Source organism: Pan paniscus, chromosome 8 (genome assembly GCF_029289425.2).
Source record: "Pan paniscus chromosome 8, NHGRI_mPanPan1-v2.0_pri, whole genome shotgun sequence".
In the NCBI taxonomy this organism is placed as follows: Eukaryota; Metazoa; Chordata; class Mammalia; order Primates; family Hominidae; genus Pan; species Pan paniscus.
This window is the reverse complement of record NC_073257.2, coordinates 144,900,757-144,927,274: the sequence shown is the minus strand read 5'-3', so window position 1 is coordinate 144,927,274 and position 26,518 is coordinate 144,900,757. Positions and strand designations below refer to the sequence as shown.

Here is a 26,518-nt window from a genome sequence, read left to right as displayed (position 1 = left end):
GGACCCCTGTGCTCACCAAGGCTGTGGTCCGTCCTGTGGGCCCAAGGGAGGGCTCCTGCCAGCGAGGGGGACGTGGACGGTGTGGCCAGTTCAGGGCACAGTCTTCAAGGAGGTGCAGTGGCCCCCTCTTGCCCTTGTACCCACCTGGGCTCCTACAGCCTGACCTTGGTGGGGGTCTGACCTCGTGCTGCCCAGAAAGGCCCACTGGAGAGGATGCAGCAGGGACTCCTGAGCAGGCCACATGCCCAGGAGGGAGCAAGCGCGTGGCTGGGCCCTGGGCGCCCGACCTTCCTGTCCCTCCTGGTCCAGCAGCTCCAGGTGGGCCCAGGTGGAGCCACCGCGTCATGACCTGCCCTCTTTTAGGTTCGGAGGCATCGCGGGCAGCGGCGCCCTGGTGATGCTGGCCGCGCGGCATTACTGGAACGCCTGGCTCCCACTGCTGTCCTCAGCCGTCTACAGGAAGAAGGCCAAGGGTGCCCTGAAGAGGCTCATCGGCATCATCAACAAGACAGAGGCCAGAAAGCAGGTGCACCAGCCCTGGAGGGGGCTCCTGACTCCCACTGAGGCCTCTAGTGGGTCTTCCAGAAAGGACCGGAGAGACTCCCAAAGAAAGACAGACCCCACAGGCCTCCCAGGGGTGCACCAGCACCAGCCGAGGAGGGGAGGGGGTTAAGGGGGGTCCCCAAGTCCCAGCACTGTGGGGGCCCCTGCTGGACTCGGTGCTCAGCCCTGACCTCTCCCAGCAACACACATGCACCGAGGGGCTCTCAGCCCTGGAGACACACAGCAGCGGGTAGAGTGAGGCCAGCACAGTCCCTGCCTTAAGGGGCTTGGATTCTAGGCAGGGAGGACAGGCCCCACCTGCCATGAGAGAGGGTGGCCCTGAGAACAGCAAGCAGAGGGCAGGGCAGGGGGCGGGGGCTGGGCCACAGGTGCCTCTGGCGGCTTAAGGCAGAGTGGGGTGGCGGGGAGTGGAGCCCCCAAGGCCCAGGGGATAGGGCAACCCAGGGAGGACGGTTGAAGGAGAGGGGCCATGTGGACCCAAGAGTGCACCTCCTTCTAGGGCTGTTGGAGGGAGGCTAGGCATGGGTCCTGGAGTGGTCCTGCAGGCCTCTCCAAGAGCAGGAGCCTGGCCAGCTTCTCGCTGGGCACAGACTGGCAGGACAAGCCTCAGCCTTGTGGACTGGGCTTCCTGAGCAGGCGCTGGAGTTGGTGAAGGCTTCGTGCTCCTGGCTCACAGGTCTGTGGATGCAGCTCCCTGCTGGGAGATGGGGAGGCATCCCACTCCTCCTGGAAAGAGGCTGAGACTCTCGGGTTGGGGTCAGTCTTCAGACCAGGGCTGAGCCAGACCAGCCCACTCTGAGCTCTCTTCTGCTGGCCTCAGCTGTAACCAGGAATCAGGAGTCAGCCACAGAGAACCCACAAAACGGAGCCCTTCTAAGAGAAGCAGAGGCGCATAACCCAAAGCTCCAGTGGGAGGAGGAGGACAGGGGAGTGGGGCACCAGACAGCAGGCACAGACAGTGGGTGTGGCTACAGAAGCCGCTGCGCTGGATCCTCAGATGCATGCCCAAGGCAGCTTCTTGGCCTGACTTTGAAAAGGCTGTGTCGGGGCCTCTGGGCTGTCCAGCCCACCCCAGCCTCTCTCCCCATGCTGGCCTCCTCCGGGGGACTGCCTCCTCATCCAGTGTGGTCTAGGCAAAGGGACCCTCCTCGGCTGGCTCCCCCAGGAAGCCTGGGTCTGAGCTCTGTGCAGAGCTGCCTCTGGAGCCAGACTGGAGAGTACAGAGGCAAGCCAAGGCTGCTCCACCTGGCCTGCCGACCTGCCAACCTGCCAACCTGCCAACCCACACATTGCCATCCTGTGGGCCAGATGCAGCTTCCTGGCCCCAGGGCTTAGCCTCCCACTGGCGCTGCCCAGCACATTTTCTGGCTCCCCAGGAAGACCAGAGTAGATTTTTACTCTGCTTGTGACCAAGAATCCTGGCTGGCCTAGATATGCGGTTCCTACCAACCTGCGGTGTGCGGCGGGGCCTGTGAAGGGAGAGCCCGCGGATGGGGAGGGCCGTAGCAGACGGAGGTTCATGGCCAGGGAGCCTCAGGACAGAGCCTGCATGTTAATCCCTCAGCAGATACCTGATTTGCAAGTATTTTCTCCCATTCTCTGGGTTAACTTTTCACTCATTTGATCATGCCGTTTGATGCATAAATGTTCCTAATTTTTAAGAGGTTCAGTTTATCTATTTTTTCTTTTGTTGCCTGTGTCTTTGGTGTCATATCCCTGGTCACTGCTACATCTAATACCATGAGGATTTTCTCCATTATTTTCTTCTAAGAATTTTGTAGCTTTAGCTCTTAAGTTTAGATCTTTGATCCATTTGAGTTAATTTTTGCATATGGTATTAGGTAAAGGTTCAACATCAGTCTTTTCCATGTGGATATCCAGTTTTTCCAGCACCACTTGAAGAGACTGTGCTTTCCCTAGTGAACGGTCTTGGCACTGTTGCTGAAAATAATTTGACCAGAAATGCAGGGGTTTATTTTGGGGCTCTCTGTTCTATTTCACTGGCCTGTATGGTATCATTTTGCCAATACCATGCTATTTGAGTCACTGTAGCTTTGTCATATGTTTCCAAGTTGGGAAGTGTGGGTCCTCCAACTTTGTTCTTTTTCAAGATTGTTTTAGCTGTCTGGGGCCCCTTGCAATTCCATATGAATTTGAGGATCAGTTTTTTAATTCCATATGAATGTGAGGATCATTTTTTAAAATTATATATTTTTTTAAAAAGACTATCGTAACCCATAGGGATTGTGTTGAATACTGCTTTGGGTAGTATTGACATTTTAACAATGTTAAGGCTTCCTATCCATGAACATGGGCTATCTTTTTGTTTATTTAGATCTTTAATTTCTTTCAGCAACCTTTTATAGTTTTTAGCATGCAAGTCTTTCACCTCTTTGGTTAGATTTATTACTAAGTATTTAATTTTTTAAGGTGCTGTTATAAACAGGAACGCTTTCTATCTTAGCTTGGGCTGCCATAACAAAATACCACAGACTGGATGGCTTAATTTATTTATCAAAGTCTGGATCTGGAAGTCTGAGATCAAGGAGCCAGCGTGGCTGGGTTCTGGTGAGGAACATCTTCCTGGCCATCAGTGCCTGGCTGCCTTCTCACTGTGTCTTCATGTGGCACACACAGCCTGGCTGCCTTCTCACCGTGTCTTCATGTGGCACACACAGCCTGGCTGTCTTCTCACCGTGTCTCATGGCACACAGAGCCTGGCTGCCTTCTCACTGTGTCTTCATGTGGCACACACAGCCTGGCTGCCTTCTCACCGTGTCTTCATGTGGCACACACAGCCTGGCTGTCTTCTCACCGTGTCTCATGGCACACAGAACCTGGCTGCCTTCTCGCCGTGTCTCATGGCACACAGAGCCTGGCTGCCTTCTCACCATGTCTTCATGTGGCACACACAGCCTGGCTGCCTTCTCACCGTGTCTTCATGTGGCACACACAGCCTGGCTGTCTTCTCACCGTGTCTCATGGCACACAGAGCCTGGCTGCCTTCTCGCCGTGTCTCATGGCACACAGAGCCTGGCTGCCTTCTCACCATGTCTTCATGTGGCACACACAGCCTGGCTGCCTTCTCACCGTGTCTTCATGTGGCACACACAGCCTGGCTGTCTTCTCACCATGTCTCATGGCACACAGAGCCTAGCTGCCTTCTCGCCATGTCTCATGGCACACAGAGCCTGGCTGCCTTCTCACCATGTCTCATGGCACACAGAGCCTGGCTGCCTTCTCGCCATGTCTCATGGCACACAGAGCCTGGCTGCCTTCTCACCATGTCTTCATGTGGCACACAGAAGGAGAGAGCAAGCTCTCTGGTGTCTTTTCTTAAAGTGCACCAACTTCATTGTGAGGACCCCACTCTCGTGACCTTATCTAATGTCAATTACCTCCCAGAGGCCCTGTTGCCAAATACCACCACGGTGAGGGTTAGAGTCTCAGGATATGAATTTTGGGGGCACACAGCTCAGTCTGTAGAACTTTCTTGGTAATTTCATTTTTGGAGTTTTCATTCCTGGTGAATAAAAACACAGCTGATTGTTGTGTGTTGATCTTGTGCCCTGCAACTTTTCTGAATTCATTAATTGGCTCTAATAGTTTTCTTGTGGATTTGTAAGAATTTTCTCTGTATAGGATCATGTCATCTGTGAATAGAGATAGTTTTACCTCTTCTTTTCCAGTGTAGCACACACAGCCTGGCTGCCTTCTCACCGTGTTCTTTCTTGTTGTTGTCCAGTAGCTCTGGTCAGAGCCTCTGGTGGAATAGCAGCAGTGGAAGCAGTGGCCTTGTCTTGTTCCTGGTCTTAGTGAGAGAGCTTCAGCCTCACCATTGCATGTGACGTGAGCTGTGGGTCTTTCCATAAGGACCCTTTATCATGTTGAGGAATTTTCTATTTCAGTTTTCTGAGAGTTTTTATCATGAAATAGTGTTGGGTCTTGCCAAATGCCTTTTCTCTGTCAATTGAGCCGGTTGTGTGGTATTTCTCCTTTGTTCTTTTAATGCTGAATACTGTGCATCACGCTGACTGATCTGCACACAGTGAGCCGCCATTGCATCTCTCATAAATCCTACTTGGTCATTATAAGTCACCTTTTTAATATGCTGTTGGATTTCATTTGCTAATCTTTTGTGGAGGATTTTTGCATCTATATTCATAAGGGATATTGGTCTATACTTTTCTTTTCTTGTGATGTCTTTATCTGGATTTGATAGCAGAGTAATGCTGGCCTCATAGGGTGAACCCAGAAGTGTTTCTTTGTCTTTAAATTTTTGAAGAGTCAATAAGGATTGTTGCTAATGCTTCTTTAAATGTTTGATGGGAGTCACTGATGAAGCCATGTAGTCCAGGATTTTTCTTTATTAAGAGGCTTTTGATTACTAATTTAATCTCTTATTATAAGTCTGTTGAGATTTTCTGTTTCTTCCTGAGTCAGTCTGGGTGTGTTTGGAGGGATTTGTTCATTTTTTCTAGATTATCTAATTTGTTGGTGTGCAAATGTTCATAGGATTTTCTTATAATCCTTTTTATCTCCCTGAGGTCGGTAGTAATGTCTCCACTTGCCTTACTTATTTTAGTTATTTGAATAGTCTTTCTTTTTTTTTTTTTTTTTTGTCAGTTAGCTAAAGGCTTGTCAATTTTGTTGATCTTTTTGAAGAACCAACTTTTAAACAATAGATTTTCTTTATTGTTTTTCTGTTATCTATTTTTGTCTGTGCTCTGATCTCTATTATTTCCTTCCTTCTGCTAGTGTTTTAGTTCCTTATGATGTAAAGTTGATTATTGAGTTGAGATCCTTCTTTAATACAGCATTTACAGTGCTGAACTCCCTCTGAGATTGGCTCTCACTGCCTCCCGTAAGTTTTGTCTAATGTGCTTTTCATCACATTGATTTAGAGCCATGAAACCAACTTAGATGTTTCATGTCATTGAAAAAGCTCTCAATTATGTTAGGGGAGCAGTTGCAGACTTTTTGTGACTTAGTATTTCAGAAATTTAGCTGCAATATCTGTAACTAGATAGAGCCAAATTCTTAGCAGCAGATGTATTTGAGTCACACACCACCAAAGTACATTACCAGTGGCAAATCCACAGGGGGCTGCAGCAACCTCAAAGCATGTTACCAGCGGCGAACCCTCAGGGGGCTGCAGCAATCTCCAAGTGTGTTACCAGTGGCAAACCCACAGGGGGCTGCAGCAACCTCAAAGTGTGTTACCAGTGACAAACCCACAGGGGGCTGCAGCAACCTCAAAGCATGTTACCTGCGGCAAACCCACAGGAGGCTGCAGCAACCTCAGTTCTTGCCTCCTCAGAAGAAAGACTTCAACTGAGGAGCATAAAGCAGAAGGAGAGACAGAGGCAAGTCTTAGAGCAGGAGTGAGAGTTTATTAAAGAGCTTTAGAACAGGAAGGGAAGTACACTGGCAAGAGGCCGAGCGGGAGACCTGAGAGATCACGTGCATGGCTCACCTTTGACTTAGGGGTCTCACACTGTTGCAGGACTTTTGCTCAGTTCAGCTAAAGACGGGGTCCTTGTCACATTGCCACAAAAGATGAGGCTCATAGACAATTTGAAGCATGAGAAAGGCAGGGTTTTATTGGGTAGAAAGGAAGAAAAGGGGAAACAGAGACTCTTAGTGAAGCGAGAGAGTGTTTCCTGCCAGTGCACTTCCCACCTCACGAAATGAATCCCAGGTTCACCCAGGAGGAGGAGGGGCCAGGCTCCTCCCCGCTGCAAGTGGCGTGAGCCTCTGTGGCTCCACCCCAGTGCGCATTCCTCCCAGTGAGCAGCTGATCAGAGATTCTCTTGGGACCCCTTCCCACCTGGCTGTCTCAATACATTGGCTGACTTCCAGCATATCGCATGATTTCTCCCCAGATGCTTCCTTTGCAGTGGACTGTCCACGTGTACGGTGGCTGTCTGAACTTGGGAGGGGCCGCATGCTCAGTATGTTTACTGGAGTTTTGCACGTGCTCACTTGAGGTGGTCCCTTACCAGTCATGTGTTCCTAGAGGAAGGTCATAGACCAGTGAAACTCCGCCATTTTGCCTCTCAGTGTGCATGCTTGAGCCCGCTCACCCAACTCCTGAGATCTTATCGGGAAGCTACTCATCACCAGTTTCAGGTTTTTTATGTCTCTTGGGAGATGGCCTTTCCCTGGTGCTGGCTGAGACCAGTTATTATTTTAGAGAGACAGTTAACAGCTGCCTGACCATCACCTGATGGTTGCCTGAAGTTCCTAGTGTGGGGCGGGGGGCCTCTCCTGCCCCACTCATGTTTGACTAGCTACCTACTATAACAAAATGAAAAGCAAAATGGTGTCAACCTAAAAGGAAGAAGCTGAGGCAAAACTGGTGTAAATAGAGAGTTTACTTGGGCCAAGCTTGACGGTTGTAATCTGGAAGCATCGATTCAAGCGGCGCTGAACGTGCACTCCAATCAGAGGCAGTTCCAAGTGGGTTTTTAAAGGGAAATAAGAGGCAGTTCCTGAGTTGTTTGCCAAAAATTTACATTAAAATAACTTAAGTTATTAATTGGCTGTAGATTGTTAAGCTTTAGAATTTGGCGATAGTGGCCGGTACAACATTGTCAGGTTAATTTACAGCTGCTTATGGCAATAGCAAGCAGTTTAAGGAGATGAACACAGAGCTCAGAAGGGGAGTTTCTTATCTCATGGTGAAAGACTGTCTTGCAACTTTCAAATATACGTGTCGTTTACTTGCGTTACTTTAGGAGAAAGGAAAGACGCTGCTTCTGCACCAGTGGCCCACGGCCGACTTCCAGGGTGGCGGGACGACCGAAGGATATTTTCTTCCAGGTTTGTAGCAGGGCAGACAGACCCACAGGCTCCAGGTACAAGGAAAGGGAAGGACTTGAGCCAATTTTAAACGTGGTGCTTTTAAATTCCCATGCCCTGACGTGAAGCCACTTGGCAGTAACTCCAGATAATGTCTGTTCAGCATCTGATGCATGACAGGCGCCTGAGTGCTCTTCAGGAACGAGCTCATGAAATTCCCTTTCAACATGCAATGAAGCCAGAGCCGGGACCTTCTGACTGTCCATGAAAACGGTCCAACTCTGTAGACTATTGGAAGAGATTGATGCCGAGCCACGTGTGAGGAGCATGACCCGTGACACAGCCCCTGGAGGTCCTGAGAACTTGGGCCCAAGGTTGTTGGTTTATAGCTTGATTTTGTACATTTTAGGGAAACAGGAGTTACAGGCAGAGACATCAATGCATGTCTGGTGCACATTGGTTTGGTCCAGAAGGTGGGACAACTCGGAGGGGAGGCTTCCAGGTCACTGGTAGATTCAAGATTTTCTGATTGACAATTTGTTGAAAGAGTTATTATCTAAAGACCTGGAATCAATAGAAAGGAATGTCTGGGTTTAGATGAGGAGTTGTGGAGACCAAGGTTTTTATCTTGCAGATGAAGCCTCCAGGTAGCCGGCTTCCGAGCTCTTCTCAGACAAAAAGGCACCAGACTCTTGGTTAATTCTCCCCTGGCTCAGGGAAAAGCCCTGGAGAGGGAAAAGGGCATTCTCCACAGCATGTGGATTTTCCCCACAAGAGACAGCTGTGCGGGCCCCTTCAAAATATGTCAGAGAAAGATACTTGGGTATGAAATACTTGGATCTCTTTCAGGCCTGCTATCTGTCATGCGATGCTATGCTAGAGTCAGGCTGGACCTTGGTGTCTTACGGCTACAAAGCGTCCACTCTGTCAGCCTTAAGAGCTCTGTTTTCATGTGGATGCTGGTCCATTGTGCCTGAGCTCCAAAGGGAGAGGGGATGATGAGGCCTGTCCACCCTTGCCCCCTACCGCCCCCGACCCCACCAAACTCGTTTTTCAGGTATACTTCAGAAGGCCCTTGGCCAAGAGGAGGGTCCCTTCAGTCGGTTGGGGGGCTTAGAATGTTATTTTTGGTTTACATGAACCTTGTCCAGGGCCACACACCCCTGAGTGCAGAGTGGGCACTGTCCCCCTGGTCGTGGCTGCCGCGAAGTCTGGCCTCTCGGCTGCGCTCACAGATAAATCGCATTTTTCTACTTCCACAAAAAACGTGGACACACACTCCTGCAAAAACAAACACACAAAAACGCATACTGACTTCAGAACAATAGAACCATATTAGAATACCAATTCATGTTTATAGAAAAAAAATTGTCTGCTAAAAAAATTATCCCTGTTAAGAGTCCTAAGGTGTATTTGGGAAATCTTTAAATGCTGTGGAATAGAAAAGCGGAACCTACCTTGAGCATTAGAGTCTATTTAGAGAAGCAAAGTTGATTTAAAATAATAAATAAAAGTGTGGCCATGTGTAATTACTAAGTTGAGTACTAACCCCAGCAGTGTGTGTGGTTTGCTGGTCCTGCAAGCATGAGCCTGACGCACACGGCAAGTCCGTCCACTGAGAGGCTAGGCTGCAGCAGAGGAAGGGTTAATCCTAGGGTTGCTGAGCAGGAGATGGGGATACAGCCTCAGACCCACCTCCCTGAGGAGTTTGGGGATAGGGGTCTTGAGGGTTTTGGAGAGGACGGAAGTGTGGAAGAGCACAGGGTCTTGGGAAGGCATTCCTGGGCCAATCCCTATCCACTCCTCTGTGGGGGACTCCGCACTGGTTGCTGGCATTCAGGGTCTGAAAAATATCCTAAGTGATCCTTCAACCAAAGCCTTAGGATTCTGACGTCAGAGACCCCATCATAGGAGTGACGGGGGTCCAGGTGACTTTTAGCAGCAAGGATGTGGCCAGGGTGCAGCCTGGTTACTGCTCAGTCATAACTACATTCTGTCCACAACCCGGCATGTGATTCTTGTCAGCCCTGTGGGGTGTTTCACGAGGACAGAGATGTGGATCAGGGCACTGGGGAGGCAGAAGGCAGCCCAGTCCCCTTCAGAATGTGGCCCGGGCAGAGGAGGCTGTGGAGGGTGTTTTGTGCCTCTGGGCAGAACCTGGAAGCCACGCTATATTTTACTCCATTCACCAAAATAAACATCAGACAGGTCGAATAAGTAGTTTTAAAAATTCAAATTCTAGAAAAAAATCAGAAAGTAGAATTGAGCATAGCAGAGATTTTGTGGAAAGGGGCACTTTTCACAGATACGAAAATGTACGCTCCTGAATCCTGATAAGTGCAGAACAGTAAGAAGTGAACAGACGGGAAGATACTCACACCACATCTGGCAGCTAAATGCTTAGCGTCCAGGCCGCATCAATACTTTAATCAGGCGGGACGGCCATGCTGTGCTGTGGAAACACGAGGCCCAGAGCTCAGCACAGGCACATTCCTCCTCATGCACAGTCCACGGCCCTCACCCACCCGGAGGCACCACGGAGCTGACGGCCTCCGGGGAGGAGGAGACGGTCCACAGGAATGCATGAGGGGTGGGGTCCGGCTGCAGTGCCTCCGCCGGTGAATTGGATGTGTACTGGGTGGTCCCAGGACATGGCTGTGGGTCAATCAGGAGGTCACACCTCAAAGTGAGCCCTCCGCTTAGGCAGGATTGAAGAGGACTCCCTGCGACCCTATGTGTGGTTTCCAAGTTCATTGGACCCCGGTTTAATGAATTCAAGCAGGAGGAAGCAGGGCTCAGGGTTCCCAAGTTTCGGACGCAGACTCGCTTCTCTGGCCAGTGCCTGGGTGAGGAGGGCCTGGCAGAGTGTGAAGGCCACAGTGAGCCCACAGATCCCAGCATCCAATGGGGTGCCACCCTCCTAGCCATGGGTGCTGTCCTTCCAGCCATGGGCGCCTCTGCTCCCTAGACCCAGCCGGTCGGCTCTGGAGAATGCAGTCTCATGAAAAATGAGTCAGAGAAGGGAAAGAAGGCTCCACACTCTGTGACGTAAGCCTCGGTGGTCCAGGTGCTGGCACCAGAGGCGGGTCCTGCTGATAGCATGACGGGGCTGGTGCAGGATGACACGGACTCCAGCCCTCAGCACTGTGGCCTGCAGAGTGCTGGGGGAGGGCGCTGGGAGAAAGGGGTTTGTCTTTCCTTGGGGTCATACTGTTTATCTTTAAAATTACAGAAAAGCACCAGACTTCTGAAAAGAGAAAGGGCGTGAGGGGCTGCGTAGTCTGAGAAGGCTCCAGAGGGTGGGTGGAAGCGGGAGCCATCCTGACCTGGCCCAGAGACCCGCAAGCAGCACAGCAGGGCCAGTGGGGGTGGCAGGTGCAGGCGGCAGGGGTGAAGGTGGCAGGTGCAGTCGGCAGGGGTGAAGGTGGCAGGTGCAGGCGGCATGGGTGAAGGTGGCAGGGGTGCAGGCGGCAGGGGTGAAGGTGGCAGGGGTGCAGGCGGCAGGGGTGAAGGCGGCAGGGGTGAAGGTGGCAGGTGCAGGCGGCAGGGGTGAAGGTGGCAGGGGTGCAGGTGGCAGGGCTGAAGGCAGCAGGGGTGCAGGTGGCAGGGGTGCAGGCGGCAGGGGTGCAGGCGGCAGGGGTGAAGGTGGCAGGTGCAGGCGGCAGAGGTGAAGGTGGCAGGGGTGCAGGCGGCAGCGGTGAAGGTGGCAGGGGTGCAGGCGGCAGGGGTGCAGGTGGCAGGGGCGCAGGTGGCAGGGGTGAAGGTGGCAGGGGCGCAGGTGGCAGGGGTGAAGGTGGCAGGTGCAGGCGGCAGGGGTGAAGGTGGCAGGTGCAGGCAGCAGGGGTGAAGGCGGCAGGGGTGCAGGCGGCAGGGGTGAAGGTGACGGGTACAGGCGGGAGGGGTGAAGGTGGCAGGTGCAGGCGGCAGGGGTGAAGGTGGCAGGGGTACAGGCTATGGAAGCACCCAGGATGGGAGCCAGGTGAGGGGTGGCAGGGTGTGGAGACAGCCAGGAAAACCCAAGACCCGCTACCATTAGACGGGGTGGAGCCCGCATTGGTGCCCACTATGGTTCTCGGGCGCTCGATGCAGCAGAAATTGACTTGAGATCCAAAGGGTTTTCCAGATGAGGCTTCACTGAAGCTTATTCCTGGGATGAGAGAGGGAGAGGGGAGAGGGAGAGGAGAAGAGGAGAGAGAGAGGAGGGGAGAGGAGAGAGAGAAGAGGGGAGAGGGAGAGGAGAAGAGGAGAGAGAGAGGAGGGGAAAGGAGAGAGAGAAGAGGGAAGAGGGAGAGGAGAAGAGAGAGAGAGGAGGGGAGAGGAGAGAGAGAAGAGGGGAGAGGAGAGAAGAGGGGAGAGGAGAGAGAGAAGAGGGGAGAGGGAGAGGAGAAGAGGAGAGAGAGAGGAGGGGAGAGGAGAGAGAGAAGAGGGGAGAGGAGAGAAGAGGGGAGAGGAGAGAGAGAAGCGAGAGAGAGAAGAGGGGAGAGGAGGGAAGAGGGGAGAGGAGAGAGGAGAGAGAGAAGAGGGGAGAGGAGAGAGGAGAGAGAGAAGAGGGGAGAGGAGGGAAGAGGGGAGAGGAGAGAGGAGAGGAGAGAGAAGCGAGAGAGGACAGAGGAGAGGAGAGAGAGAGGTGAAAGAGGAGAGAGGAGAGAGAGAAGCGAGAGGAGAGAGGAGAGGAGAGAGGGAAAAGAGGAGAGAGGAGAGGAGAGAGAGAGGTGAAAGAGGAGAGAGGAGAGGAGAGAGAGAGGCGAGAGAGAAGATGAGAGGAGAAAGAAGAGAGAGGAGAGCAGAGAGGCGAGAGAGAGAGAAGAGAAAAGAGAGAAGACAGATCCTTCACTGACCTCTGAAAAAGCCGGGAGGGTGTGGGAATTACCGTCAGGGGAAGGGTGTGCAGGCTGGGCTGGGCAGCGCCCATGACGGGTAGGGGACGCGTCAGCATTCTAGTCGCCATGGCTGTGCTGGGTCGGGGGCAGCAACAAGGCACAGACCCGCCACTCAGCACCCCTTCCCCAGGTGGGGCCTCCATGGCCTTGGTTTGATGTTTTGGATCTCCCGGGGCTCTTGGAATCCTTGAGGTAAAAGGACTCTTGGCCGGAAGGTGGCAGAGTGGGCTGGGTTCTGTGCCCAGTGGGGATGTGTGAGGGATGCGGCCCTGTTCACCCCGTCTCTTCAGGGCCCTTCAAGTTCATCTGCAGCTCGCCCAGACACTGAGGGTTCCATCCCACCAGGATCCACCCTGCTGGCTTCGTGCATTTGGGGGCACTGACGGCCCACAGGGCGCCCTATGGAGGCTGGGTGGGGCTGACCTCCCGGCAGGCAGGCGATTTCTGTGTGTGCCCTGAAGGCGGGCACCTTTGCCTCTGCGTGTCACATGGCTCCGCTACCTGTGTGGAGACTTGGGGATTGTTCCCGTGCTGCGGGCGCCAAGCATGAGGACTCCCGAGCGCGCACGTGGCGCTGTGTCCTCGGCCGCGGGGAAGCTTTCCATGCAACTCCTGAAAGGACCCCAAGTCCTGCTCGCCAATCTTTAATACGTGGAAACACAGGTCTGTGTTTGTGAACGCAGAATTCTCCAAGGAGATGGAGAGTGACAAGCAGCAAGGAGACAAGACAGCTGCTTCCTGCAACGGAAAGGGCGTCCCGGGTGGCCGCTGTGGGGCTGGAGGGGCCATGCAGGTCCACAGCTCACTTCAGCCCTGCGGGGCATGCGCTGGCCTGGGCACCTCTGTAGCCACGGTTCCACCTCAGGGGCACTGTGATGGGCAGCTTAGTCTGGGAGGTCCGAGGGCGCCTTTGATGAGGGATCAGGCGGCTCCAAGGACACCCCTCCTCCCTCCCAGGGGCTGAGGACGACCTGGCGCTCCGTGCTGCGCTCTACGGCCTGCTCTTCCACAGCCATGCCGACCAGGACGACTGGGAGGGCGGCCTCAAGGTGCTGGATGAGGCTGTGCAGGTGCTGCCAAGGACGGCCCACCGCCTGTGAGTGCTCCCCCACCGCCTGTGAGTGCTCCCCCACCGCCTGTGAGTGCTCCCCCACCGCCTGTGAGTGCTCCCCACACCGCCTGTGAGTGCTCCCCCACCGCCTGTGAGTGCTCCCCCCACCGCCTATGAGTGCTCCCCACACCGCCTATGAGTGCTCCCCACACCGCCTGTGAGTGCTCCCCACACCGCCTGTGAGTGCTCCCCACACCGCCTGTGAGTGCTCCCCCCACCGCCTATGAGTGCTCCCCACACCGCCTGTGAGTGCTCCACCCACTGCGTCCCCACCGGGGGTGTGCTCCCCCACCGGAGTGTGCTCCCCCCACCACCTGCTGCTCCCCCACCGGAGTGTGCTCCCCCCATCACCTGTGAGCACCTGCCTGCTGCTCCCCCACCCAGAGTGTGCTCCCCTGCTCCACGCTGTCCCCCTCTGCCTGGGCCTCCCCAGGTTCCCACTTGCACTGGAAGACTTGACTTCACCAGGAGAATTCAACACAGGGAGAGCGGGGACTGAAAACCCTGCACAGCCCCGAGGCCCCCGCTCACCCCCGAGACCCCCGCGTAGCCCCGAGACCCCCGCTCACCTGGGCTCTGCTTTGCTTCGTCTTTTTAAGCTGGAGGTGGAGGAATAAGTCCGGGCTGCATCACCCATGTTTAAAATTCTGCCACCCGATCCCAACGTTGGTTTCTCACCTTCCCTTTCTTTAGCTTGATCTTCAAGCACATGGTCATCGTGAAGGCCAAGCTCGGGCAGAATTTTTCGATGGAAATACAGAAATTTAAGGCCGAGAGTGAGGACTACTTGGCGCGCATGTGGCACCGCCTGGCCCTGAACTCGCCGAGCGTGTCTGGAGAGCTCGCCTGCTACAACAGCGCCATCCAGGCCTTGCAGGTGCGAAGCTGTAAGCGTGGGTGCACGTGGTAAAATTTGTCCTTTAGTGAAAGGGAGAACCGTGTGGACAGAAGCTCAGCCGGGACCTGGCGTGGGCAGCACGTAGAGCAGCCACGGCTGACGGGCACAGAGAATGCACCGCGTGGCCCCAGGCACTCCTCTTGCTGACCAGTCAGGGACGAGGGATGGAGCTGGTTTCAGTGGTCTCTTTCCAGCATGGAGGGGTCGTGGTCAGGTCCTCGTCCCTGAGCAGGGTGAGGGGGGCCCAGAGGGTGATGCCCCAAGTGGAAGCCCCCAGGCTCCCCTGGAGGCACCGGGGCCCTGATGGGAGGTGGCTGCAGAGGAGAGCAGGCAGGGGCCCCGATGGGCGAGTGGCTGCAGAGGAGAGCAGGGCAGGGGCCCCGATGGGCGGGGCTGCACAGGAGAGCAGGGCAGGGGCCCCGATGGGCGAGTGGCTGCAGAGGAGAGCAGGGCAGGGGCCCCGATGGGCGGGGCTGCACAGGAGAGCAGGGCAGGGGCCCCGATGGGCGAGTGGCTGCAGAGGAGAACAGGGCAGGGGCCCCAATGGGCGGGTGGCTGCAGAGGAGAACAGGCAGGGGCCCCGATGGGCGGGTGGCTGCAGAGGAGAACAGGGCAGGGGCCCCGATGGGCGGGTGGCTGCAGAGGAGAGCAGGCAGGGGCCCCGATGGGAGGTGGCTGCAGAGGAGAACAGGCAGGGGCCCCGATGGGTGGGTGGCTGCAGAGAGCAGGCAGGGGCCCCGATGGGTGGTGGCTGCAGAGGAGAGCAGGCAGGGGCCCCGATGGGTGGTGGCTGCACAGGAGAGCAGGCAGGGGCCCCGATGGGCGGGTGGCTGCAGAGGAGAACAGGCAGGGGCCCCGATGGGCAGATGGCTGCAGAGGAGAGCAGGCAGGGGCCCCGATGGGCGGGTGGCTGCAGAGGAGAGCAGGCAGGGGCCCCGATGGGTGGTGGCTGCACAGGAGAGCAGGCAGGGGCCCCGCTGGGCGGATGGCTGCAGAGGAGAACAGGCAGGGGCCCCGATGGGCGGATGGCTGCAGAGGAGAGCAGGCAGGGGCCCCGATGGGTGGTGGCTGCAGAGGAGAGCAGGCAGGGGCCCCGATGGGTGGTGGCTGCAGAGGAGAGCAGGCAGGGGCCCCGATGGGCGGATGGCTGCAGAGGAGAACAGGCAGGGGCCCCGATGGGCGGATGGCTGCAGAGGAGAGCAGGCAGGGGCCCCGATGGGCGGGTGGCTGCACAGGAGAGCAGGCAGGGGCCCCGATGGGCGGGTGGCTGCACAGGAGAGCAGGCAGGGGCCCCGATGGGCGGGTGGCTGCAGAGGAGAGCGGGGCAGGGGCCCTGATGGGTGGTGGCTGCAGAGGAGAACAGGCAGGGGCCCCGATGGGCGGGGCTGCACAGGAGAGCAGGCAGGGGCCCCGATGGGCGGGTGGCTGCACAGGAGAGCAGGCAGGGGCCCCGATGGGCGGATGGCTGCACAGGAGAGCAGGCAGGGGCCCCGATGGGCGGGTGGCTGCACAGGAGAGCAGGCAGGGGCCCCGATGGGCGGGTGGCTGCAGAGGAGAGCAGGGCAGGGGCCCCGATGGGCAGGTGGCTGCAGAGGAGAACAGGCAGGGGCCCCGATGGGCGGGTGGCTGCACAGGAGAGCAGGGCAGGGGCCCCGATGGGCGGGGCTGCACAGGAGAGCAGGCAGGGGCCCCGATGGGCGGGGCTGCACAGGAGAGCAGGCAGGGGCCCCGATGGGCTGGTGGCTGCAGAGGAGAGCAGGCAGGGGCCCCGATGGGCGGGGCTGCACAGGAGAGCAGGGCAGGGGCCCCGATGGGCAGGTGGCTGCAGAGGAGAGCAGGCAGGGGCCCCGATGGGCGGGTGGCTGCAGAGGAGAGCAGGGCAGGGGCCCCGATGGGCGGGTGGCTGCAGAGGAGAGCAGGCCTCTGCAGGGCCCTGGGATGTGGGCGTTCTGGGGATGTTGGCGTCTCTTCCCCACCCCCAGGAAGGCGAGACGGACGTTCCCCTTGGGGTGGGCTCAGGAGGAGGTAGGCGCTTTGGCGTTGATTTGATGCCTCTGCTTGTCAGGGGCAAGGGGCATGTGGTGCGCACCCGAGAACTTCATCTTGGGGACGAAAAGGCATCCCAGGCCCCTGGTGTGAAAGGCATGAACCTTTCAACATTAGTGAAGATCTTAAAAGGCTTTTCTGTTACACGAGCTGTTTCTCCGGCTCAGAGCAATCCTGCCCCGAGGCCTTTGGATTGTTCTGGGGTCCAGGCGGCCCTCGGCATCGGGAACTGAGGATGGTTCAGGGCACTGGGTGGTCAAGGCAGATGCCTGGGTACCGCCGTGGGGAGCCACAGGGAGCCACTGCTCCTCGCTCTGGGGAACCAGAGGCCACGTCGTTCCTCGGCAGTTGCCCTGCTAGGGTTCGCGGGTATCAGGCAGGGACCTGGCCTCCTCCAGGGAAAGCAGGAAGGGCCTGAGGAGGGGAGGCTGCGGGCAGCTGGGGAAGGCAGGACCCAGCTGAGCTGCGCTGGGCCTTGGGGCAGAAACCCTTGAAAGTGTTTTCTGTCTTCACTTACCCGAGTCCTTCCTTCAGTTGTCTTTGTTAGAGGTACAACATGATGTTTTTAGTAAATTCTCAGGGTTATATAATGATCACCCACACACAATTTTAGAAGGTTTCATCACCCCCTAGCAACCCTGCCTCCATCAGCACTCACTCCCCATCCTTCTCTCCCTCCATCGGCCCCAGCAAGCCACAGATCTGGACATTTTCTGTAAACAGAGCCAAGCATTACATGGTCCTTCATGCAGCATGACATCGCCCAGGGCCATCCCCATCATTCCCGTTTAGGACCGAGTCGTATTCTGTTACGTGTCTTACAGTCCACAGATGGCTATTTGTGTTGTTTCCCATTATCTGCCTGCTGTGAGGAATGCTGCGGTCAGCATTTGCTCCCGAGTTCTGGCGTGGCCCAGTCCTTGTCCCCCGGGGGCACAGCCCAGCAGTGGAGTTGCTGGGCACACGGTCGCCCTGTGTGGGGCCATCAGATGAAGTGCCAGATTGTCTCCCACAGTGGCCTCACAGGGTTGCCCTCCCGCCTGCAGGGCGTGGGCTGCGGTTTCTCCACACGCTCACCAGCTCTTGATGTCGTCTGACTGTTCTAGCTGTGCCGTCAGGGGTGAAGGGGGTGTCTCCTCGTGTTTGCCTGTATTTTCCCAGCCACTGATGATGAGGTGCATATTCCCACATGCTTATGGGCCATTTGTAGGTTGTTGGAGAAGTGTTCATTGCAGTCCTTTGCCCATTTTTAATCTGGTTGTTTGGTTTTCGTTGCTTTAGAGGCGCTCATGGTGTATCGTGGATGCAGGTTCTTTAGCAGGAGCCTCATCTACAAACCTTTCTCATTCTGTGAGCTGCTTTTTCAACCACGTCTCCACTTTCTGGATGGCATGATTTGTGGCACAAACACGTTTTAAATTGTGATGAAATTCTAGTTGTCTGTGTCTTGTTTTGTTGCTTGTGTTTCTGGCATTGTATCTGCGAAACTGTTGCATAACCCAAGGTCTTGAAGATTTGTTCCCCTGTTTTCTTCTGAGTTTTATAGATGTAGCTGTTATGTTAATGAGTTATACGGTGTGAGGCAGGGTCCCCGGCACTCCTCAGCCTGTGGATGCCAGGTGGCCCCGCACTTCTGTTGAGAAGATGACCTGCTCTCCCTTGAGCCTCCCATCAGGGCCAAGGCCCTCCCCAACGTACACAGCTTTTGTGGGAGCCACCGTCGGCCTCCACAGCTGCTCCCCTCCTTCCCCATCCATGGGGATCCTTCACGTGGCTTCCAGGCCCTACCACCTCACCGGTTCCTCATCCTTCTCCCCTTCCCACCTCTTCATGACAGAGGAGGCCCTGGGCTAAGGGCAGGACCTTGGCCATCTGATCTCACTGCACATCCTGAGCTAAGCACTGCTGCCGCCCATTTTACCCACAAGCAATTCTCTAGCCCAGACCCCCCACCCCCTAGACCTGTGAATCCTGCTGCCTGCCTGGCCCCACCCTGGGGCCAGCATCTTACCCAAAACCAAACACCTGCTTTTCCCACCATTCTTCTTCTTGCCTTCCCCCTCGAGATGTTGCAGCTCCATCCTCCGGTGGCTGGACTTACACCCGACACCCACAACAAACCCACACCTTGCACCTAGACCCATGGACACACCCAACTTAACAGCCCACAACTGCGACCAAGACACACCCCACGTATCCCACCCCCACACAGCCTATACTACACCCCACAGGCTGCACCTTCACACCTGTAACCCACATCTCATACACACCATTCACACCCAATACCCCCACACACAACTCACACCCGACACATCCCACACACATCACTCACACTCCACATCCCATTCACACCCCACATCCCACACACACCACTCACACCCCACATCCCACACACACCACTCACACCCCACATCCCACACACACCACTCACACCCCACATCCCACACACACCACTCACACCCCACATCCCAAACACACAACTCACACCCCACATCCCACACACACATGCACCCCACATCCCAAACACACAACTCACACCCCACATCCCACACACACCACTCACACCCCACTTCCCACACAACTCACACCCCACATCCCACACACACCACATGCACCCCACATCCCAAACACACAACTCACACCCCACATCCCACACACACCACACACACCCCACATCCCACACACACCACACCCCCCCCACATCCCACACACACCACATACCCCCCACATCCCACACACACCACACATACCCCACATCCCACACAGACCACACACACCCCACATCCCACACGCACCACTCACACCCCACGGGGACCTGCTCGTGATGGCTGATGCAGTGTGAGTGCCGAGCACAGAGGGAACCCCCAGCAGATTCGTGGGCTGAATAAGTGGCATGGGCCAGCGCTCAGAGAGCCACAGATATTTGACAGCAGAAATGAAGTGGCGGCGACATCCGTGCATGGCACGTGGGGTGGTGCCAGTGCGAGGTCCACCCTGCTGGAGAAGAGTGTGGCCGTGGCCCCAGCAGCACCTGTGGAGGGGAGGGTGTGGTGCAGGCTAACCCCGGCTCGCAGGGCCTCGGAGGGCACGGTGCAGGCTAACCCCGGCTCGCAGGGCCTCGGAGGGCGCGGTGCAGGCTAACCCGGGCTCGCAGGGCCGCAGAGGGTGTGCTGCAGGCTAACCCTGGCTCGCAGGGCTGAGGCTCTGCTCTGCAAGGGTCAGGTTAGGGCGGCCTCATCCAATTCTGTAGTGATGGTGGCCAAGTCTGCACGGGCCAGGCCTTGGACTGGGCTCTGCATCTGGACGCAGGACAGGGCAAACACCTTTCCTACCCTGCAGAGGCCTCCTTTCCAGCAGGGACATGGGGCTGCCCACAGAGCCACCCAGAGAGGGCCACCTGCAGACAGGGCGACAGCAGGACCCCTGTCCTGTGTCCTCTTGTGGTGCAGCGAATGTCTGGGGACCCGGGAGGCCCCAGGAGGGTGGTATCTGCAAAGGGTGAGGAGACGGGGAAGGAATTCGCCAAGCTGCAGCCTTCCCACCTCTGCCTGTGAAAAGAAACAACTGCACCTGAAATGTCCCAATGAGCCTAAATGGCAACTTGGTCTCATTAGAGGCGGCCTGCAAACGATCGCTGTGGGGGTAAGAATGAAGCTTTTCTTGTAGAAAATGAGCAATAAAAGTATTCCACTGCGTCAGGAACGCCTTCAGGGCCACCCTGAGGATGTCACCCTTCCTGTTCAATCCCACAGAAGCCTGAGACGGAGTGGCAGAAGGTGGAGTACCTCATGGAGTTCGGCCAGTGGCTCCATCACAGACACTTTCCTCTCGAGGACGTGGTCTTCCACCTCCGCTGGGCTGTCGAGATCCTGCTGGCCATGAAGTCACCCGGCGATGTCCCTGAGCCAGAGCCCACGCCGGATGGTGAGCCCACGCCGCTGGCAGGGTGCCGACCCCACGCCGCTCCCCAGAGCTCTGCTTCCTGCTCCGTGATCTGGACGGCCGTTGGGCATCCACGTGTCTGTGCAGGCTTTGGAGGCCAGGAGCCCCTGACGTGTCTCAGCGCTGTCCTCTGCAGGGGCCTTGAGGGACTCAGCCTGACAGCCACCAGATGACCTTCACAGAAAGGTTCCATCCAGGTCAGGCGGAAGGCATGTTCTCGGGCACACAGCTGGGCCGGCCCAGAGGCAGCCTTCCTCAGGAGGCTGGGGGAGCGGGGGTCCTGAGCACCTCAGACCCTGTGGGCACCTCAGCCATCCCCAGAGTTGCTTCAGACTCGAGGTGGGGGCTCTGTTCTCCAGCTGCTGCTCCTCAGCAGGCCCTTGGCCACCCAGCCCCTGCTCACAGCAGTGCAGGAAAGTGGGGGTTTGCTGGCAAATGGGGACCTGGGCAGACAATGGCGGCCCCACTGGCATCATCCAGAGCTTAAACACTGCCAGTGCCTGGGCATCAGCCCAGGGTGACCCAGGGCAGAAACTCTGTGGGGAGCGCAGGTGCGCACGGAGAGTCCCATGGGGTGGCTCCGGCGGTCCTGCCGTGAAGAGCAGAGGCAGGCAGAGCCCAGCTAGGGTGGCCACCCCACACACACACACATACACGCGCACACACACACGTGCGCACAGCAGGGCCATCCTAGAGCACTCGACAATGCTGGCTTGCTCAGGGCCACCCTCCCCGTGGCCGCTGGTTCTAGCCCCGTCAGGATGAGTGGGGGCCCTGCTCAGAACTCCCAGGCCCTTGGGACAGTCTGGGACAGGAATGGGGTGCCCAGGCCAGGTGCAGCTCATGAGGCTTCCAGGACACACAGGGCAGCAGGAGAGCCCTCGGGGCCTGGGGGCCTGGGGGCCTGGGGCTGGAGCTGAGACTGGAGCTGCTCCTGGGGGTGAGGGGGCAGCCAAGCTCAGCCTTCGCAGAGTAAGAACAACACGTGGCTCTTCCCCTGGCTGCCGGCCTGCAGCAGAGTGGAGCACCTGGGGTCCACGAGGCACCGGGCAGTCCACCACAGCCTCGGGCAGGGAAGGGAGTGGCCTGAGGCCCACAGACCCGTAGCCGGGCCTGCTCTCAGCCTCGGGCACCCCGTGTTTCAGGGGAGTACGTGGCTGTGCAGATGCCCCCACGGAGCCCCGTGTCCGAGGCCGAGGAGGCGGTGTCCTTGGAGCAGCTGCGTAGCGTGCGGCAGCTGGAGGCGCTGGCCCGCGTGCACATCCTGCTGGCCCTGGTGCTGTCGCCGGGCGCCGAGGGCTACGAGGACTGCTGCCTTGCAGCCTACGCCTTCTTCAGGCACATCTGGCAGGTGAGGCCCAGCGCAGACTCCCCTGCTCCTGCAGCACCTCCCGGGACGGCCGCGGGCTGGGGAAACTGCAGTGAGCGTTGTAAAGATATCAGAGTCTTTCCCAGCATTTCCTAAAGACCTTTGAGATGTAAGCAATTTCCTGCGACATCCAGATTCTTCCTCTCTACCGAATGATTCCCATCAGCATAAAAACAAGAGACTCCCCAAAAACAAGAGACTCCCCTCTTCACTCCTGCACCCTCCACATTCCCAGCACTCTCCAAGGGAGGGGCTCGTGGCTCCCTCCAGATCAGCCGGTCCTCCCTGACACCCGCCCTGGCACCCTTGCCGACCACCACCCAAAACTGCCTCTGCCTGGCTCGCCACGCCAAGGCAGCAGCAGGCGCCTCTGTTAGCTGGGGCCCGACAGCTCCTGAACCGCCCGCTAACGGGGCTTCCAGAGCCTTCTTCCCACTCCCACCCCCCTCCTTGTCCTGCTCCTCCTACCACCTCTCCCTGTAAAGCCCACCAGGAGCAGCTGTTGGGGGCCTCCCCGTGCGTCTGTCCAGGCCTCCCGCAGGCTACACCCCAGCAGGGCAGCGCCAGGCATGGCAGGCCTTTCTTCTGAGGACGAGTTTGCCCGGAGCCCCCATAGGGCATCTCGGGATCAAGAGGGCCACTGCCCAGCCGTGGGCAGAGCAGGAAAGGCAGGGAGGCCCCCCCATCCCATCTTCAGAATGCTCCACGCTAACCCCGCCCCCCAGCCTCAACCACTGCCAGACCCGGGGCTGTGGGCGCCCACGCTGCCATTCTTTGTGACTCTTCTAGGAGAATTGCTCAACGTTATTCTCATGTGTTCTTAATTAGAGACCTCGAACTCATTCACCCGAGGAGTGGCAAGCCTCCCCCAGGGCCAGCCACGCCTGCCCCAGACCCCCACGTGTCAGGGCCGCGAGGGGCCCGCAGGGCCTGCCAAGGAGGCGTGCCTAATGTCCTCCCTGCCTGGGTACATCCCCAACAAGGGCCGCTGCAGGGAGGGTGCGGCATGGCCAGCAGGGAGCCCCAGGGCCAGGGGTGTCCCGCTGTGTCCCTGACAGTGGAGTGAGACTGAGGGACACCCGCGGAGCCAGCAGGCTCACGGGCATGTCCCTGCAGCCCCCGGTGCCCACACCCCGGCCAGCCCAGCTCCATGCTCTAGGGGCTCCCCTGACGGCAGCTGACGGGGACGCAAGACCACCAGAGCACTAGAGTCTGGGGAGCCCCGCGGGTCTGAGTGTCCCTCATCCAGGAGTGGAGGGTGGGCAGAGTGGGCGGTGGGTGGGTTTTCAGTGCTGCAAATGTGGATTTCATCCCCACCAGGTTTCTTTGATGACAGCAGGAAAATCAGTTCCGGAAAACAGACCCCTGGCAGCAACCAGCTCACATCTGTTATTGCCTAAAAAAGAGAAGGAGAATGAGAGGAGTAAAGAGAAGGAGAAGGAGAGGAGTAAAGAGAAGGACAAGGAGAAGGGAAAGGAGGAGAAAGTCAAGGAGCCCAAGCAGGTGATGCCCAGGTGGCCACGGTGCAGAGGCCGGGCCCGGGATGGCCTGTGCCTCAGTTTCCCTGCCTGTCAGGGTTCTCAGAGGAGCCCCAGGTGGCCTCAGTGCAGAGGCTGGGCCCCGGCTGGCCTCTGTGCCTCAGTTTCTCTCCCTGTCAGGGTTCTTGGAGGACAATACGAGGGAATGTCTGTAAAGCACCCTGGCTTGTCCCTGGCAGGAATCCCGGGCCTGGAGCTAGCCATGTAATGCACGCAGTTTGCACAGAGCATGTTGTCCCAGGTCTGCCAGGCTCAGAGGCCATGGCAGCAGACACAGCCCAGGGCCTGGGTCCCAGAGCAGTGAGAAAAGTGTTTTTTTCATCTCATGAAACCTTTCCCTCTGCAAGTATCCACTTCTCAAAGTGCCGGGCAGGTCTGAGAAACCACTTGGCTGCCCAGCTTCCCAGAGCAGGACGCTCACACCTGGACCCCGGCACGAGCACTGCTGAGTTCATGGAATGCTCACACCCGGACCCCAGCACGAGCACTGCTGAGCTCACCGGCCAGCTGTCACTGAGGGGAGACACAGGAGGCAGAGGCTGTAGAGCCTTAGCTCTCGGGAGTCCTGAGCCTGGGCACCCCCAGGCCAACTCTGGCTGTGCACAGGGCAGAAAGCTTTGTGTGCACTGCCTGGAAACAGTATCAGAGGCTGGATCTGGGCGCTCGCTGGGGCCTGCTGGTGGGGAGGATGCCGGCTGCCCAGGGCTGTGGCCTGCCTGCCGCACAGCCATGCCAGGGGGCCAGGGGTGTCTGCTGTTTCACCTCCACCATTTCAGGTAAATCCTGTATTCTTGCCTTTCTAGTCTCAAAGCCCAGCTCCTATCAAACAACTGGAAGACTTACCCATGAGCATAGAAGAGTGGGCTTCCTACTCCTGCCCCGAGGAAGTGCTGTCTGTACTGAAACAGGACAGAAGTGACTCTACTGTGAACCCCTCAAGTATCCAGAAGCCAGTACGTTGACATAAAGAAAAGGCTCAAGACCTTGGTCACGGCATGGTGTCCCCTTGACCTGTCCCCAAGTCCAGTTTTCACTGTGAACTGTAGCCAGAAAAAGGAGGACAGGACAGAGTCCCATCAGCCCCCAGCCTCCCACAGGCCCTCCCAGCACCACTGTCTGCCCTCAACTGCCGACACTTAGGAAAGCCTTCCTTCTTTCCCCACTCAAGTCCAACATGTACCTAGCGAGACAGGACAGGTGTTCATGACAAGCTCCCACAACTGGGTGGTTAAAACAACAAAAATTGATCCCCTCATGGTTCTGGAGGCCGGAAGCCGAAAATCAGTGTCCCTGGGCTCAAATCCAGGTGTCGGGAGGGCGGCACACCCTCCAAAGGGGCCGGGGAAGATCCCTCTTTCCTCATCCCGGTCGGCCTCTGTGGTCACGTGGCCTCCTCTTTTGTGTGGATCAAATCTCCCGCTCCCTCCCACGGAATTGCATTTAGGGCACACCTGGACCATCTCCACCTGCGGTGTTTGGTGCCACGCTGCCATGCTGCCCTCCATAGTGGTCATTCAGTTCACTGCCATGCCCGCTGTGGGTAGAGTGGCCCTGCGTAGATCCCTGCTGATGCCACTCCCCTCAATATCAGCAGCCGGTGGGTGGGCAGGGGCATTCCCCATGGTTTAATGGGACACCCCTGGCCACAGTGAGGTTGGCCTTCAGTGCTTCCTATCCTTTTGTGATGTGCCCTCCAGGCTGTCGCCCATATTTAATTAAGCTTTCTGACTTTTCCTGATTGGTTTGAAGGAATCCTTTATTCTGGAAAATCACATGAGCAGCCATGTGACCAGCAGATCTGCCTCCACTTTGTGCCTTGCCTTTCCACTCTGTTAAGGAGGTCTTTTTGGGAACAGGGATTAGTAGTTTTAATGTAATAAGAGTCATTAGTCATTTCCTTTGTAATTAGTCAGTTTTTTGTGTGTCCTTTTTTTTTTGATGTTTTCATTTCTGGAGGTTGTACAGATATTCTGTTATAGTATTTTTCCAAAAAGTGGAAATATTTTGCACCTTTATAGTTTTGTCTGTCACCTGAACTTGATGTGTGTGTGGTGTGAGGTAGGGGTCAAGCCTCAAGCATGGCAGTCAGGGTGTCCCGTTGTTCTGACGCCACTTCCTGAAATGTCACTGGCTGCCTTCCCTGCTGGCTGCACTGGGCATGAGCAGGTGCCCACCTGTGCATGGGGCTGCTTTGGGGTCTCTCTTGCTTTCTGTTAGTTTTTTATCCTTGGCATCATCATCTCATTGTCAATTACTGAGCTTTACAACTGTGAGTATTTGGTAGAGAAAATCTCCTTACCTCATTCTTCAGGACGGTTGGGCTATTCTTTTTATTTTCCATTGCATGTCCATGTGTATTTTAGAATCAGTGTGTCAGACCCATCACAAACCCTGGTAGAGTTTTTACTGACATTGCATTGAATCTGTAAATTACTTTATGGAGAACTGACATTATTATGGTGTTCAGCCTTTTGATCCATGGACATGGTCTGTCTCTCCATTGACTTAGGTCTTCTTCAGCATCTCTTAACAATAGACCAGAGTTTTCTGCTTGGCAGTTATGCATGTCAGATTTATTTCTGTGTATTTGATATTTTTGATGCTGTTGTAAATATAGCTTTTTTGTTTCATGTTTAAACTCCAGATAAACTATAGAAATGTAATTGTTTTCATTTTGGCCTTGTAAGCATCCATTTTGTTAAGCTCTTTATAACTTTAGTAATTTGTCTGTAGATTATTTTGGATTTTGTGTGTACATCATCGTTTTATCTGCAAACACATTTTTCTTTTTTAGTTTCCACTCTTTACACTGTTTTTTCTTTACCTTGCCTTATATTCTGGCAAGGACCTCCAGTATGAGGCTGAATGAAAATGGTGATAACATCTATTTTTATGTTGCGCACCCTATCTCAAAGGAAAGTTTCCAGCATTTTACTCTGAAGTATAATTGATGTTTGTTGTAGGTTTTTATAGATCTTTATTGATTAAGGAAGTTTATTTCTATTCGCTAATAATTTTAGTCATGAATGCTTTTATATTTTTCTCCATCTATGCAGATGATGTTTTCCTCCTTCATTCCTTGAATTAATTACCTTGATTCTTTCTAATGATTATCACAATAGGGCAGCTTGGCTGTGCTGTCACTCACCTTATGTCACCAGCTTTGGTTGGCGGCTCTTGTTTCCGGGGTGTGTGCATCTGTGCTTGTGAGGAAGATGATGTTTAATTTTCCTTTCATGTGTGTCCTCCTCAGGATGTGGTAAAAGTTATGCTGGCCTTTTAGTCAGTTAGCAAGTGTTCCTTTCTGACCATTCTTAGGAGAAATTTGTAGAAGATTGGTGGTTATTTCATCCTTAAATGTGTGGA

The 26,518-nt window shown here is 55.9% G+C and overlaps 1 protein-coding gene across 1 annotated transcript in view; it reads left to right on the top strand.

Annotated features, from left to right (window-relative positions):
* Window positions 1-26,518, top strand: part of CFAP46 (cilia and flagella associated protein 46) — a 215,699-nt gene that overhangs the window by 105,615 nt on the left and 83,566 nt on the right. The window contains exons 25-32 of the mRNA XM_055093516.1: window positions 364-526; window positions 7,305-7,389; window positions 13,206-13,344; window positions 14,053-14,236; window positions 20,056-20,227; window positions 21,391-21,596; window positions 22,935-23,117; window positions 23,956-24,105. Coding sequence (XP_054949491.1) covers window positions 364-526; window positions 7,305-7,389; window positions 13,206-13,344; window positions 14,053-14,236; window positions 20,056-20,227; window positions 21,391-21,596; window positions 22,935-23,117; window positions 23,956-24,105 — 1,282 coding nt within the window. The remainder of the gene's footprint in view (window positions 1-363; window positions 527-7,304; window positions 7,390-13,205; window positions 13,345-14,052; window positions 14,237-20,055; window positions 20,228-21,390; window positions 21,597-22,934; window positions 23,118-23,955; window positions 24,106-26,518) is intronic.